Below are 15301 nucleotides of genomic sequence, written 5' to 3' on the forward strand. Positions count from 1 at the left end.
AGACAGACCTTGGATTGTACTTTCCGGGTGATATCCTTCTACAACACTATCAGCACTTGAGCATCTCATATATAGAGTGCATTCATAAGGTTGGGGGTTTCATGTAAACTTGGATAGAGCTGATGGGGTGAAATATTTCCATCGCATTCAATGATATTGTGCGAGGTGGCGACTTCCAGGTTTTAAGGCTTAAAAAACACGCATAAAACGTCTATTACGAATGCTAAACTGCTTCAAGTAATAATCGTCGGAAGATCAATCCTATATCAATTTTCGGGGAAGCGGAGCCCCGAGATCCGATCACGGAGTTAAGCCGTGTGGGCTAAATGCCGAGATTGTGAATTTGCCGACTGTTCTGGAACCCCTTGATCTCCTGTCCGCGGACAAGATCGATTCTCCGACTAGTCGGGGTTAGTTTCATTTCTAACTCCGCTTAGACAGCCTTGTTATGTATCTCAGACTTCGTTATCAACCCCAAGTCTTATCGAGATAAACGATTGTGAAATCTTGGTTAGGTACTGGACACTGATTGACAATATATATCCCTTTGGTAGGTGCCTACAACATCACTTACTACAATATAATAAGAAGCCTTCCAAGGGTTGAGTGTGGAACGTCTTGTCTACTGTGATTCCAAGGTTGAAAAGGGATGTAGAAACCTTGGCGTCTATTACTTTACCCGGAGCTTCCCAAGGCAAATCTCGAAAGTCTTCTAGATGCCTATCTCTTTGACTTTCTGGGGTCTTACTTTCTATTTTGGCATTGGCTGATGCCAAGGGTTCCAAGGTTGCTGCCTACCTAGATGAATCACTACTGAAATGGTGATCGTACCTTGTCATTCTTATGTCTGGTATAACTCTCCCAAATTATATGACCTGCATACCAACATGGTCAACTTAGTCCGCCCGGGAAAGGGCGATCATATGCAGAACAGCCATGATTTTCTCCGACTGCTGCGCGCTAGGTCTTGTACAATGGCAGCTTGTAGATATATCCAGACTGTGGGGTTGATGGGGCTGATGGGTCCACTTCAATTTTGCTCACTAATGAGCCAATGATCATATCCCTCACTCCACCAATCCGTAAATGGCTAGATCTTAACCCAGGTGCTGCAATAGCCTTGGCGCCCCCGCCTTGACCAGCTCTCGTGCACAGCTCAAGCATAGGTTCATCCATAATGAATACTCCAAATATCTCTTCTATGAATGGCGACAGATTCCAGCGCGACCCGGGCCAGCGCCCCAAGGCATTCTTCAGGGAGGCAACCCGTCTCATTATGACTCGTCCAATCCCGTAGTCATGTTTACCATTCAGGTATGTCCGGGCGATAGTCCATACATCCCACTTTTGATATGCCTCTGAAACTTGATGCTAAATGTCCTCATATAGACGGGTTTCATCATCATATTAAGTCGCCTGGTTCACTGGCCACTCTCCAAGATTCGTCAGCCCAGGGTCATCGCAGAGGTCATCAGTGGGATTATTCTAGGTCCCTCAGTGCTGGGCCATATCCCAGCATTTACGGACACAATCTTCCCAACCGCCAGTCTGCCCAGCTTGAGTGTTGTAGCCAATCTCAGTTTGATCCTTTTTCTATTCCTGGTGGGACTAGAGACAGACCTCCACTTCCTCATCAGTCACTGGCGTGTCGCGCTAAGTGTTTCGGCAGCGGGAATGGTCCTGCCATTCGGACTGTGATGTGTGATCTCATACGGACTTTACAATTAGTTTCACGACTATCCCGGAACAGTCTACGTCGACTTTGGCACTTTCTTGCTCTTCATCGGTACTGCCATGGCAATCGCAGCCTTCCCTGTCCTGTGTCGCATTTTGACAGATCTGAAGCTACTTGGCACTCAGGTCGGCGTCATTGTGCTATCAGCGGGCGTTGGGAATGATATGGTGGGCTGAATCCTACTCGCTCTTTGCGTGGCCCTGGTCAACGCAGGGAGTGGGGTCACTGCCCTCTATGTTCTTCTCATAGCGGCGGCATACGTCCTGTTCTTATTTTTTGTAGCATGCCCGCTCTTTATCCTCTTCCTTGGACGAACAGGAAACTTGCATAAAGGCCCAAGTCAATCAGTCGTAATGCTGACATTGTTGATTGCGTTGGCTTCGGCGTTCTTTACTCATGTCATTGGAATTTATGCCATATTTGGGGGCTTCCTCATTGGCCTTATCTGTCCTCATGAAGGCAGTTTTGCCATCAAATTGACCGAGAAGATTGAGGGTCTGGTTGCTGCCCTTTTCCTGCCTCTGTACTTCACCTTATCCGGTCTTAGTACCAATCTAGGCTTGTTGGACAACGGAACGGTCCGGGGCTACGTGATAGGCATTATCGCCATTGCCTTCTCGGCCAAGGTCATTGGCGGCGCGGTCGCCTCTCGTTTTTGTGGCATGTTATGGCGTGAGAGCTTCACCATTGATGTTTTGATGAGTTGCAAAGGGTTGGTGGAACTGATTGTCTTGGTAGGTTCTTGGTATCCTGTTTTATCTGATTGGAGCAATTTTGAAGCCCCTACTAAACCTTTAGAATATCGGTCTGCAAGCCAAAATCCTCAGTGTACGGATATTCACCATGTTCGTTGTCATGGCACTTGTCACCACCTTCATGACAACTCCTCTGACAGTTTCGCTTTACCCAAATTGGTACCTGTTTGGCAGTGTATTGGTTTTACAGGCTGGTTTTGGTTACCTACCCAACAATTTTCATTTATAGACTGGTAACTTGGCTATAATCCATGTGCAAATTCTTTGATTTTATTGGATCTCAGTAAGTTGTCGCCGAAAGGCTTTTAGCGGAAAATAGTGTAAGGTGGGAGTATCCTCTGCCTCGAATATTGACATATGAAAGGAAATGTTCTAGGTACAACTCTGGACTAATTTCAATCAATGCCGAGCAGTCAGTTCCCCGAGGATGTGCAACTCGAGCGATGTGAAGTCTCCCAAAACCAGGGCAGGCTATATTTGCGGTGGTTGTTGTGACGAGGCTCGTTCGGTGATTGAGTCTCTTGTGATGAAGGGAATGACATGATGTCGCGGGAACTGGAGGGTTGATCATCCTCGTAGGATCCCCGGGCGATAGCGACGAGTCTTCCAAGAATGGCGTATTCGAGTTTTAGTTTGATGCTATAGGCCACGGGCTTGAACATGACCTGGACGGCATAGAAGCCAACGTATTCAATGGCGACGATGGCGACGTCGAGGATAAGGATGATGATGTTGATGAAAAGAAGTTGATGGAGAATACCTTGAGGTCGGCCCTCCGGGCGTAGCCGCAACAGCTTCCCAGTCTCCCACACGTATATACCAGAGATGAGCAGCTCCTGGATGCAGAACCCAACGAGCTGGATCCGCTCCATAATATTGTACCCACTATCCCAGACACTGCTCGGCGCGGCGGCGGTCCCATAGAGCAATACGGTGGTGGGAACATGGAAGAGGACGGCATCGATGATGATCATCCATAACACCCCCCACAGTACTTTTGTATTTTGCAAGACCAGATGGAGGCGAGACCAGAGTACCATGGATTGGCCTGTCACCATGGCGATCCAGCCGACGATAATCAATGTGACGCAGACATAGGGTGAGACTCCTGTAGGGAAGAAGAGAAGGACATAGCCTAGGCAGTGTGGGATGATGGCGGAAGAGGCGATGAGCAAACTCCAAAAGTAGCAACCGCGATGTCGCTTGAAGGAGACAAAGCACAGGATTATGAGTTCAATGGCATTATACCAGGCGATGGCGGCAAAGGCCGCAAAGATGTGGGTGCGAACTTGATCTCCGTTGGCGTACTTGCGTGTCAGCGCGTTCGCGATGTCGGAAGCGTTAACAGTCGACATGAGCGACGGGGGAACATCGCTCCACAGGTTTGAGTGAACCAAAAGACAACAGGGACACCCCCGAGTTCAAAAGGAATGTGTGCGATGGAAGGGGGCATGCACGGTCGATCAATTGAGGCACGAAGAATATGGTCTCGACTATTGACCATGCGGTCAAAGCAGAGTTAAGGTTTTTTCATTTTTTTAGTGTATGAAACGGACGCAGACTGGCACGGAACCCCGTTGACTTAATGACTTTGGTTCCATGGATCTTTTATTGGGGGGATTACGACGTTACTGCTTCCATGGTCTTGGAACTCTACGCGGGGAAAGATACTAGTTTACGGGGATATGGGGAAATGGGATCTGGGGGATTCGCTAGTGGACCTAATGATCTTCGTCTAGATATTATTTATTTTTTAGTAAGTATAACTCCTGAATTGGTGGATACAAGAAGGGTTTGACGTGATCTGGGGTTATAACATTGTCTCCATGCGTGGTGCAGGGATGTTAAAGCTCTTCCGCTGATTGGCCTTGGAGATCCTGAAATTTAAGAAATTTGGGGGAAAGTGTACTACTGTAGACCCCTTTCCAAGGGTTCTGCTTCCGAGAAAATAGTCCAATAAGATTCAAATGTGTGTCAATCATCATCAGGGGGATCCTGAAGCTAAGCACAGGTATATGCCCAGAAAGTCACGGGATAGCAATTTGGACTGCTGGAGTTATCTTCAGTTCATGCAGGTTTATCATAGTTTGCAGCCATGGAAACCCCATGGCTACTGCCAGGGTTTGCAGTTCCGCGCGATCCTAGATCGGGTGACGTCAGGAATTTCGATCGATCGATCCCCATACAAAATGCCAGGACGCGTCGTTGGGACACGTCTATAAATGATGCGTACGCGATTGACAACTCAAATCTTCACATTCGCTCGCCGACCGAGCATTTCGACTCGATTGTTCAATCCAGTTGCACCAATGGCACCCCGCAAGCGAAAGGCGACTAAAAGCGAGAGTCCCGACGCAGACACCAAACAGGACGTTGCAACAACCCAACACGCGCACAAGAAAGAGCGATTGACCGACTTGCGGTCTCCCCATCCCAATGCGCAACAAACCGAAGACTTTGGGATCGTTCTGCGCGACTTCTATCCACCGGAAATGGCAAATGAGCGCTGCCAGGCCTACATTGATGGGACCCTCGAACGACCGATCGAGACCCTGGAGAAAGCGTGTCGGGATACCGCAGAACACCGACGTTCTACGGAAGCCGGACAAGCGGTGGTGCATTGGTTCAAGAGTGACCTGCGCCTACAGGACAACCGGGCTCTTCGCATGGCCTTCGATATAGCCAAGGAGAACGGGCTGCCCTTGATCTGCCTCTATATTCAGTCCCCAGAGGATTTGACTGCTCATATTACCAGCCCAGCCCGGGTAGATCTTACTCTGCGCACCTTGCAGCGGCTCCAGCAGGACCTCTCCGAATTGGATATTCCCCTTTACATGGAGACCGTGGAGAAGCGCAAAGTCATCCCGGGCCGTATTGTGGAGTTGTGCCAACAGTGGGAGGCTAAGCACTTATGTGCTAATATTGAGTATGAAGTGGACGAGCTGCGTCGGGATGCTAAGCTTGTGCGACTGTGTGCTAAGAACAATATCGACTTCTCTCCCTCTCACGACAACTGTGTAGTCACGCCAGGTGCTCTGAGCAGCCAGCAAAGCAAGCAATACGCCGTGTACACGCCCTGGTTTCGCTCATGGCTCGCATTCTTGAAAGAGAACCCAGATTATCTGGAGCTGTCGGAGGAACCTGGCTCGAACCCGGGTGATGCGCGGAAAAGGCTATCTGGCCTCTTTGATTGCAAGCTGCCAAAGGCGCCCGAGAACAAAAAGCTTTCTGACAAGGAGAGAAAACGGTTTGAAGAACTCTACCCCGCAGGTGAGCACGAGGCTCTTCAACGACTGGAGAAGTTCCTGGAGGAAAAAGGTCGTCGGTATGACGAGATGCGCAGCGTTCTGCCTGGGACGCACACGTCCATACTGAGTCCGTACTTCGCCTGCGGATCTATCAGCGCCCGCACTGCAGTAGTGACAGCAAAAAGAGCAAACAAGAACCATCTGGACCGGTATGACGCGGGCTATATGACTTGGATTAGCGAGGTCGCCTGGCGTGACTTTTACAAGCATGTATTGACCCATTGGCCTTTCATCTGGTAAGATGGCCCTGACTGCCTTTCGCTCCCCCAGACGCTAATGATAACTGCAGTATGAATAAATGTTTCAAACCAGAACATACCAATATCGAGTGGGAATATGATGTGGATCAATTCCAGGCCTGGTGCGATGGTAAGACCGGATTTCCCATCGTGGATGCCGCGATGCGACAACTTCGCCATTGTGCATGGATGCACAACAGGACAAGGATGGTGGTTTCATCCTTCTTGTCAAAAGACCTACTACTTGATTGGCGTCGGGGAGAGCGATACTTCATGGAGAACCTGATCGATGGTGACTTTGCATCCAATCATGGCGGCTGGGGATTTGGCTCTAGCACCGGTGTTGATCCACAACCGTACTTTCGCATCTTCAATCCTTTGCGACAGAGTGAGCGATTCGATCCTGATGGGGAATACATCCGACACTGGGTCCCGGAGCTGAAGGATGTGGAGGGCAAGGCGATCCATGACCCATATGAACGAGGTGCTGGGTCCATTGCTGAAAAAAATGGATATCCCCGGCCCATCGTCAATCACGCGGAGTGTCGGGATCGCGCACTAACGCGGTATAAAAAGGCCCTGCAGAAGTAGTGGGCCGGTAATAATCATGGGAGATCTGGAAACAATCATTGATCTGTGCATCGGCTAAACCGAACGACTTTGTAGATTAAATTTTGAAACTAGTATAGTGCTCTGGGCAGTGCAACGCCCGTGATTGGCGCTGCCGCTGAGACAGCCGCCACAATTTCCCCGCGCTTTAACTTTCTCCCCCGAACTTCTTCCCCATGTCTTCATCTTGTCCATGACGCTGCAATAATCCCGGACATGGAAGCCCAGTCCGGGGACCGGCAGTCTTCTGCACCCGCGCCGGATGACCTTCCAAATGGTAAACGACGATGGCGTCGCAATCGTGTAGCGTGCGATTCATGTCACACTCGGCGCGTTCGATGCGACCGGGCTTTTCCCTGCTCCCGCTGTCTGCGCAGTGACACCCACTGTGAGTTTACGCGGGAGCGCAGAAAACGAGGGCGGATCGCGCGTTCCAAACCAGAGACTGGGGCTGCCGCGTCTACCTCTACCTCAAACTACACGAGGGGATCCAATGGAGATCAGAAAGTCCTCATGCAGCCAGCGCTGTCGCCAATGCTGCAAAGCTCGCCTGAATCGTCCTTCCATCCCAGATCACCAATGACGAATGAACCGAGTCTCTCGGCACCCAGCGTTGAAGGTCCACATCCCGCGGCGGATGACCACCATCCTTCTCGAGCAGCGCCGGAAGCGAACAACACAACGGAGGAATGGCTATCGGCGGCTCATCTATCCCCAGACTCGTATGAGCTTCTGGGTGGAGTGAATGGAGGAGATGGGCCATTGCCACGCTTGTTGGACGTTTGGAACCCACTTGATTTGGCAGGCCATCCGCCACAACCCTCGCAAGCCCGATCTATGCCGGCGCCGAACGTTCCTGGCCAAAGCTACGGCTCTAGTTCGCGATCAGGCCTAAAATACCCTGTGCTGGAACCCATCATGCCATTTCTGGGGTCCAATTTGCCCCGTCGACTGGTCGGCGATCTGCTTGAACTTTATTTTACAAGTGCCTTTTCAACACACATGCATCCCGTTTGTCACCATATCCATTGTTATGTTTTACGAAAGGCCTCCTTTTTGAGCACCGACCATCCTCGGCCGAGCAGCCCAGCCTTGTTGGCCAGTATGCTTTGGGTCGCTGCGGTCGATGATCGTGCATTCTCTTTGTCAATCTCTCCGCTCCAGCGACGGAAAATTTGTCAATTCTTGTGTGCTTTAACGATTCGACTCTTACGACCGTTAATCCATGTTTCATTCAAAGACCAAGAGTCCGCGGAGAATCCCAATGGCTCTCAAGACTTCGCAGCGGCGGGAGCGCATCATCCGTTCGAAGGTGTGGGCGATGACAAGGGGCTCGTAGGCCCAGCAGGCTCCCTCGATGATGTAATCACATATATACATGTCGCGTCTATCATATCCTCCAGTGAACAGAAGGCTGCTAGCATGCGATGGTAGGTCATTCATATTATATTGACTGTCTCCCTGCCTTAGACTAACGGAGTTTCCAGGTGGCATGCGGCCTTCACACTAGCTCGAGAACTGAAGCTCAACCAGGAGATTGAAGTTGTGCCGAATGTAGATGGCCAAAGCGATGGATCGAGTCCATCCTTTGGATACCCCTTAGGGAGCTGGGCGAGCTCCCCAGGAGGCCCTGCATTTGACTATTCCAATCCATCACGGCCAAGTTTGAACTGTATCTGCGATGAAACACGGAATCCTCAGAACAGCTTCACAGTGACCGAGGAGTACCGCGAAGAACGCCGTCGCACTTGGTGGCTGCTCTACATCATGGATCGTCATCTGGCATTATGTTACAATCGGCCGCTAGCTCTCCTAGACGCTGAAAGTGAAGACTTACTTCTACCCCTGGACGAGGGTTCCTGGCAGGCTGGGAATATTCACAGCAACAGTCCTCGCTCCGATGGGCCTCAATGTCCTCGATCAGGCGATCGAAACAAGCGCCGTGTCTTTCCCAATTTCATCTGTCATGATCACTCTATTCTGGGCTTCTTTCTACCGCTCATGACCATCACTGGGGAGTTGATTGATCTGAATCAAGCGCGAAATCACCCCACCCTTGGTCTGCGGTTACAAGGCAAGGAGGCCTGGGAGGTCCATGTCGCGGAGGTGCTACGGCAGCTTGAGACCTACAAGGCGAGCCTGACCACATTCGCCGCTGCCACAACTGTTGACCCCGAAGCACCCCTGTCGACTGCCTTCAACCCAAAGCTAGATGAGCCCGTTGACTCGAAGTTATCTGAAGCGTATTCGTGGCATACGCAAACAGTGATTGCCTATTCGTCCTATTTGGTCCACGTTCTCCATATTCTTCTCGTTGGTAAATGGGACCCGGTGTCCTTGATCGAGGACAAGGACTTTTGGACGTCCTCGCCAGCCTTTGCATCCACCATCTCGCACGCCTTGGAAGCTGCGGATTCTGTGCAGCAAATCCTGCGGTTCGACCCAGACATCAGCTTCATGCCCTACTTCTTTGGCATCCAGCTCCTCCAGGGAAGCTTTCTTCTACTGCTAATCGTGGAGCGATTGCAAAAGGAGGCAGGGGAGGGCATTCTCAACGCCTGTGAGACCATGATTCGTGCCACGGAATCCTGCGTGGTCACCCTCAATACGGAATACCAACGAAGCTTTAGGCAGGTGATGCGCAGCGCGGTCGCTCAAGCTCGCGGCAGGCCCGTTAACCCCAGCGAAATCCGCCATCGTCGTAAGGCGGTGCTAGCCCTCTACCGATGGACCCGTAAAGGGACTGGATTAGCTTTGTGACCCCACTGCTGGCGGCTCCTGGAGGAGCACCGCTACCCCATAGTGGGGCTGCAACCTTTGTATATATAACGGTCTTTGGTTGTACATGGTTTTTCTTTTCATGTGGCGTCGGGAGGCTCGTGGAGCTTTAGTTCCGAGTTGAACTATAATATACCAGTATTCAATGGCCTATAATGCAAGGTTCTGGCGTTTCATTAGTTAGGTAATATAGAGCAAAGAAGGTTCCTATCTATATGCCAAGTGGGCTAGTGTCATCCATGGATAGCGAACCCACAATGAAATCAGAGTCTCGGATTATCCGATCCTTCTAGATATTAGAAGATCCAAATGGCGACATTTAATCTAGCTATGTACTCAACTGTTCTCATCTGCCACGCAAAGCACGCAATGGGGACCCACTCTCGAAGCATGGAGATGGCACGATATGGACTCATCATTATTTTCAGGAGATGGATTTTTCTGATCGTGTCACTACACACTACTGGAAATGCATTTCGGGCTTCATGTCGAGATTAACTTTCTCGTGCAACCTTGCACCACATGGCATTAAATTGACAACCACTCAAACAATGATACAGTATCGAGATTCAAAGTGGATCCCCCGATCGCCATTGAAACCACTGATGGCATCATCAAGCTCCCCACTCCACTTTTGCCGAGCACGAGATCTCACCGTGCACCATTGGATGTTCGGCAGATGTACTGCGAGTCGTGGAAGTTTGTCAGCTATCAGTTGCAAGAGCCATGATCGACACGCGTCACCGTCAAGGTTGCGACCACTCCAATCTTTTGGCTTCACACATTAAGCCCCTCCAGAATGAAGCTGCTCACCGCCATTGCCGGGCTCATTGTGGCCGCCGAGGGCGCTGCCATCGGAAATGCAATGGATGTGCAGAATGTCCTTCAATCGGTGCTCAGCATAGCGCAGTCGCGACCGTTGAAATCATCCAAACCGCCGAACGTTCTGTTCGTGATCACAGACGACCAAGACCTGCAACTTGACTCCCTTTTGTACACACCGCACATTCTGAAGCATATGCGCGACAAGGGCACATTCTTCAGCAATCACTTTGTGACCACGGCTCTCTGCTGTCCCTCGCGGGTCAGCTTGTGGACTGGACGACAAGCACACAACACCAATGTGACAGATGTCAACCCGCCCTATGGTCAGTAGTCCTGCTTAGTGCAAACAGATATATTCTGGACTGACCAAATTAGGTGGATATCCTAAGTTCGTGGACCGCGGATTCAATGACAACTTCTTGCCGGTCTGGCTGCAAGAGGCTGGGTACGACACCTACTACACGGGTAAACTATTCAACGCGCACACTGTCGGGAACTACGACAGTCCTTACGTCAACGGATTCAACGGTTCCGATTTCTTGCTCGATCCATTCACCTATTCCTACCTCAATTCTACCTATCAACGCAATCAAGATCCGCCCGTGAGCTATGAAGGTCAACACACGATGGATGTCATCACTGGCAAAGCTCTAGGCTTTCTAGATGATGCTTTGGAAGGGGACCGCCCTTTCTTTGTCACGGTCGCCCCCATTGCTCCCCACTCGAATGTGGATCCACACGCGCTGGATCGGTCAGATCAACTTGTTATGGGTGCACCGATCCCATTAGAAAGACATCGGCATCTGTTCCCCGATGTGAAGGTGCCTCGGACTGACCATTTCAACCCAGACGAGGTGCGTCTCACGCAAATCTACCACCAACGAACATTTTGTTAACCTGACTATAGCCTAGCGGAGTCAGTTGGATTCGTGATCTACCACAACAGAACCAATCGATCATCGATTATGGGGATTTCTATTATCGTTCGCGCCTACAGGCTCTACAGAGTGTTGACGAGCTAGTGGATTCGCTTGTTACCCGCCTAGAAGAGAGTGACCAGCTGGACAACACCTATGTTATCTACACCTCCGACAACGGGTTCCACATCGGACAGCATCGGTTGCCGCCGGGCAAGACTTGTGGCTTTGAGGAGGATATCCGTGTCCCACTATTCATCCGTGGTCCCGGTATTCCGGAGGGATATGTGCAAAATTCGGTGACAACACATATTGACCTCGCCCCGACCATTTTTCATCTCGCCGGCATTCCCCACCGTGATGACTTCGATGGAACCGCCATCCCCTTGACCCCTGACCATGCGGGACCCCGACACGAGCATGTTACTGTCGAATTCTGGGGGAAGGCAGTGTTCGAAGGTGACTTCAGCCAGATTGGTATGTTTTGCGCGCATTGGACTTTTTATTTTTCTTTTGACCGATGCATAGAGGCTGATCCAGACCCTTTTAGGTATGGATGGTGGCATCTTCATCCCAAATAACACATATAAGTCAGTTCGCCTACTGGGAGACGACTATAACCTATATTATTCCGTGTGGTGCAATAACGAGCACGAACTTTATGACCTATCAGTGAGTTTTGATTCACAACGGATCTGGCTCGGTGTACTGATCTTGCTGAACAGACTGATCCATACCAATTACACAATCTATATCCCAGTGGCTCTGGTCTTTGCGAAAATGAGCCTCACCTTTTGGGGCGAACCCTGTCACAAGCTATCAGCCGACTTGATGCTCTCCTGCTCGTTTTGAAATCGTGCCAGGGATTTACTTGCATCGAGCCATGGAAGGTGCTCCAGCCTCAGCACTCTATTCATACCTTGCGAGATGCTCTCGATGAGAAGTATGATCAGTTTTATCAGGCACAACCTCAAGTCTCGTTCGATTGGTGCGACGCTGGATACGTCATTGAGGCAGAAGGCCCTCAGGCGCCGTTGACGACTCGGCATGGTCTTCCTTGGGATGCCTGGGTGTAAACCATGAAATATCTAGCATGTACATTGACCATTGTAAACATATGGCTATATAGCAATGAAATGACCAACTGTTTGAATCTGATTTCAAGATCAACAAGTAGAAAGTCTGTCCAAGGAGAGAATCTTGTTCTTTCCTTTCATAGATGGAAAGCGACCACAAACATGATTCGTTGGCCACATCCATGGCGTACGTTTCGGTAATCCCTGACTTAATCCGGATGTTCGTAAATTTATTTTCCATATTCTTTATTCAGTTTTCTATACGCTCGGCAATGATAATATCCATAGCCAAAAAAAAAATGGGGCCGATACTTGCACGTCAAGGGCGCCATGATTGCGCCATACCTTCCCGCCGTGTCGCGACGGTGAACGGGGCCACAATGACAGGTTTTGGTGGAAACTAGATGCTGCATATACAACAACATACGCAATCCATGATAAGGGACTGGGAGATTTTTTTCGTATAAAATCCCCATGCTCCCACCGTTGAAGCTATCCCCACGCATTCTATCAAGCCAGACATTGAAACCCCTCACAGTGTCGGTCTCATTTTGCTTGACTGAGCCGAAAACACTATTATGGACCAAGACTTCCCATCAGAAAAGAATGGAGTTGAAGAAAAGGTCATTGACGCTCCTCCAAGTGAAGTCGAACATGGCATCATCAAGGACTGGGATAAGGAAGAGTCGGCAGTTCGACGCAAGTACGTGGCTTTGGACCTTTAGCATCTGGAGTCTCAGGAGCTAACGATTTGAATCCAATAGGATTGACTTTATCTTAATCCCTACTCTTGCTCTTGCCTTCTTCTCCCTGCAACTTGACCGTGGCAACATCAGTGCTGTCCTCACCTCAACCATCACCGAAGATCTCGGCATCACCACCAACCAAGTAAATATCGGCACTCAACTCATGTCGGCCGGCATTGTTCTCTCAGAAATTCCATCGAACTTCCTTCTGCAACGTATCGGACCCCGCACATGGCTATCGGGTCAATTGTTCGCCTGGGGACTGGTCGCTACCTTCCAGGCCTTTGTGCAGTCTTATCCGGCATACCTAGTGACGCGCATACTACTTGGTCTTTGTGAAGGCGGATTTATTCCAGGTAAGCGCTCTTGTTGATGATGCATACTCGTGCCAGGGGACTGATAGTTTATTTTGGATAGGCGCGCTATATTACCTTTCCACATGGTATAAGAAGGACGAAACCAGCCTTCGGACTAGCCTGTTCTTCTATGGCCAAATGTTTGCTTCTGCGACTTCAAGTCTAATCTCTGCCGGTGTACTCAAGCTTAGTGGCGTAAATGGCATGGCCGGTTGGAGATGGATTTTTCTCAGTGAGTAAGCCATTCCTGTCTTAAGTCAACATCTTACTAACATCAATGACTAGTCGAGGGTGTCATCACTCTGTTTATCGGCATCGTATTTACACTCTTGGTCCCGCCCAGTGTAGGTGATGGTCGTCCACTGATTTCTTTTGGTCGCTGGAGCTACTTCACCGAGAGAGAATCGCAGATCATGCGCAATCGGGTCTTGCTAGACGACCCTAAGAAGGCTCGGGGCCACATTCAGATCTCCAAATCGGATGTCGGACGAGCCCTCAAAAACCCACGCATCATGCAGCACGTGCTGTTGACGCTGGTATCCATGTCCGCTTTCCAGGGGCTGACCCAATACACCCCTACCATGATCAAGTCGTTCGGATTCGGATCAGTCAAGGCCAATGCCCTAGCGTCTGTCCCGGTCTACTGCGGTATCGTCTGGTTGACAATCTTGTCATTCCTTGCGTAAGTCAAAATCGATTTGAATTGTCTTTGGGCCTCACTAACCTGGAGGTAGGGATCGCCTTGGTCACCGTGGTCCATTTGTGTTGATTGCCATTACCTGGAATGTGATTTCCTACGTCTGCTTGCGTACAGACTTGTATGATTCTGGCAAGTGGCACCGTTATGGAGTCCTTGCTATAAGTAATGTGTCATACTGTAGCATGCAGTATGTTTATCCCTGACTGGCTACCTGAGGTTTAATACTGACTTGAATGTAGCATTCTCAATGTCGGTTGGTTGTCCATCTACTGCCGAACTCCCCAAGAGCGAAGTGTTGCCATGGCGTAAGTCTACCCACCCAGAATCGTCTATTGTCATGAAATCGGAGCACTGACGTTTCTTCAGACTGATTATAATGGGAGCCAACTGTGCGGGAATTTCTGGCTCGCAGATCTTCCGGACTGAAGACGCACCCAAGTACCTGAAGGGCTTGACCGCTATCTGTGTGTTAGCAGGAGTGTCGTGGATGCAAGCAGCAGTGCTTGGGGTGCAGACTTATATTGGACGGAAAAAAGCGACCGCAACGGACGATGAGTCCATTCCTTCCACGATCTCACACTCCTAAGCCAGTCCTAGATACTAGACTATAGCTTAGAGCTTACTTAATGACTAATGACTTTTTTTTACCGAGATTGCATCGGGGTGTCCACTTTCATATCGCTCGGCTCTTCGCTCTAGAAATTTGACCACCGTGCGAAGCCAATAAATCTGAATCCAGACGATCAGCCACTCTAGGTGATCAGCTGAGTATCACCGACGACTGGGATATGGAGTTTACAATGGTACTTTGAGTTGTGGCAATGACCGCTGCTTGCGTATGCATTCAAGGCCAAATAGGCGAAATAGCAAGGGTCAGCCAGGTTTGATCTATGTTGGATCTCTTCAAGTCGGTTGATATGGAGGTGGATATGAATTACTCCGGCCACATCGCACTGTCAAATGGTGTGGTCTGCAAGACACCTATGAACGTCGTGGATATTGTACCTTGCGTAGTTTACCAGGAACCGTATGCACGATGTGAATCAACGTTAGGATCACAAGGGGAATGCTCCTGCTCATCTCCTTGACCTCCACAATCTGCGGGGCTGGTCGGTTAAAAGAGATTTCATCGTTACCGATGCCGAGGGGAATGCACCGATTGGTGCTGACTGGACTCGGTCCGATCCGCTTGGACAAGAAGGACAAGAATCCGGGGAAAGATCGGATAAATCCATGGGATCATGCGGTGCAGGGTTC

The 15301-nt window shown here is 50.0% G+C and overlaps 8 protein-coding genes across 8 annotated transcripts; 6 read left to right on the forward strand and 2 right to left on the reverse strand.

Moving 5' to 3' along the window:
- Nucleotides 1–960: 960 nt before the first annotated feature.
- Nucleotides 961–1176, reverse strand: N7503_009334 (uncharacterized protein; the record flags this gene model as incomplete). Its single annotated transcript, XM_057068881.1, has 1 exon — nt 961–1176. One exon carries the CDS (start codon nt 1174–1176, stop codon nt 961–963), a length of 216 nt encoding a protein of 71 aa, XP_056919736.1.
- A 123-nt stretch (nt 1177–1299) lies between these two features.
- Nucleotides 1300–1698, forward strand: N7503_009335 (uncharacterized protein; the record flags this gene model as incomplete). Its single annotated transcript, XM_057068882.1, has 2 exons — nt 1300–1314; nt 1390–1698. The coding sequence occupies 2 exons, from the start codon at nt 1300–1302 to the stop codon at nt 1696–1698; spliced, it is 324 nt and encodes a 107-aa protein (XP_056919737.1).
- Nucleotides 1699–2088: 390 nt separating this feature from the next.
- On the forward strand, nt 2089–2719 carry N7503_009336 (uncharacterized protein; the record flags this gene model as incomplete). Its single annotated transcript, XM_057068883.1, has 2 exons — nt 2089–2469; nt 2534–2719. 2 exons carry the CDS (start codon nt 2089–2091, stop codon nt 2717–2719), a joined length of 567 nt encoding a protein of 188 aa, XP_056919738.1.
- Nucleotides 2720–2903: 184 nt separating this feature from the next.
- Nucleotides 2904–3845, reverse strand: N7503_009337 (uncharacterized protein; the record flags this gene model as incomplete). The annotated part of the gene is made up of 1 exon (XM_057068884.1): nt 2904–3845. The coding sequence occupies one exon, from the start codon at nt 3843–3845 to the stop codon at nt 2904–2906; it is 942 nt and encodes a 313-aa protein (XP_056919739.1).
- A 954-nt stretch (nt 3846–4799) lies between these two features.
- N7503_009338 (deoxyribodipyrimidine photo-lyase PHR1) lies at nt 4800–6628 on the forward strand (the record flags this gene model as incomplete). Its single annotated transcript, XM_057068885.1, has 2 exons — nt 4800–6034; nt 6088–6628. 2 exons carry the CDS (start codon nt 4800–4802, stop codon nt 6626–6628), a joined length of 1776 nt encoding a protein of 591 aa, XP_056919740.1.
- Nucleotides 6629–6862: 234 nt separating this feature from the next.
- N7503_009339 (uncharacterized protein) lies at nt 6863–9406 on the forward strand (the record flags this gene model as incomplete). The annotated part of the gene is made up of 2 exons (XM_057068886.1): nt 6863–8076; nt 8134–9406. 2 exons carry the CDS (start codon nt 6863–6865, stop codon nt 9404–9406), a joined length of 2487 nt encoding a protein of 828 aa, XP_056919741.1.
- Nucleotides 9407–10223: 817 nt separating this feature from the next.
- N7503_009340 (sulfatase family protein) lies at nt 10224–12242 on the forward strand (the record flags this gene model as incomplete). Its single annotated transcript, XM_057068887.1, has 5 exons — nt 10224–10572; nt 10625–11103; nt 11157–11643; nt 11717–11838; nt 11892–12242. The coding sequence occupies 5 exons, from the start codon at nt 10224–10226 to the stop codon at nt 12240–12242; spliced, it is 1788 nt and encodes a 595-aa protein (XP_056919742.1).
- Nucleotides 12243–12820: 578 nt separating this feature from the next.
- On the forward strand, nt 12821–14630 carry N7503_009341 (uncharacterized protein; the record flags this gene model as incomplete). Its single annotated transcript, XM_057068888.1, has 7 exons — nt 12821–12945; nt 13007–13344; nt 13406–13576; nt 13630–14026; nt 14079–14231; nt 14284–14349; nt 14411–14630. The coding sequence occupies 7 exons, from the start codon at nt 12821–12823 to the stop codon at nt 14628–14630; spliced, it is 1470 nt and encodes a 489-aa protein (XP_056919743.1).
- Nucleotides 14631–15301: the final 671 nt, after the last annotated feature.

The sequence above is a fragment of the Penicillium pulvis genome, assembly GCF_028828015.1.
Source record: "Penicillium pulvis strain IBT 33274 chromosome Unknown contig_7_segment1_segment0, whole genome shotgun sequence".
Lineage (NCBI taxonomy): Eukaryota > Fungi > Ascomycota > Eurotiomycetes > Eurotiales > Aspergillaceae > Penicillium > Penicillium pulvis.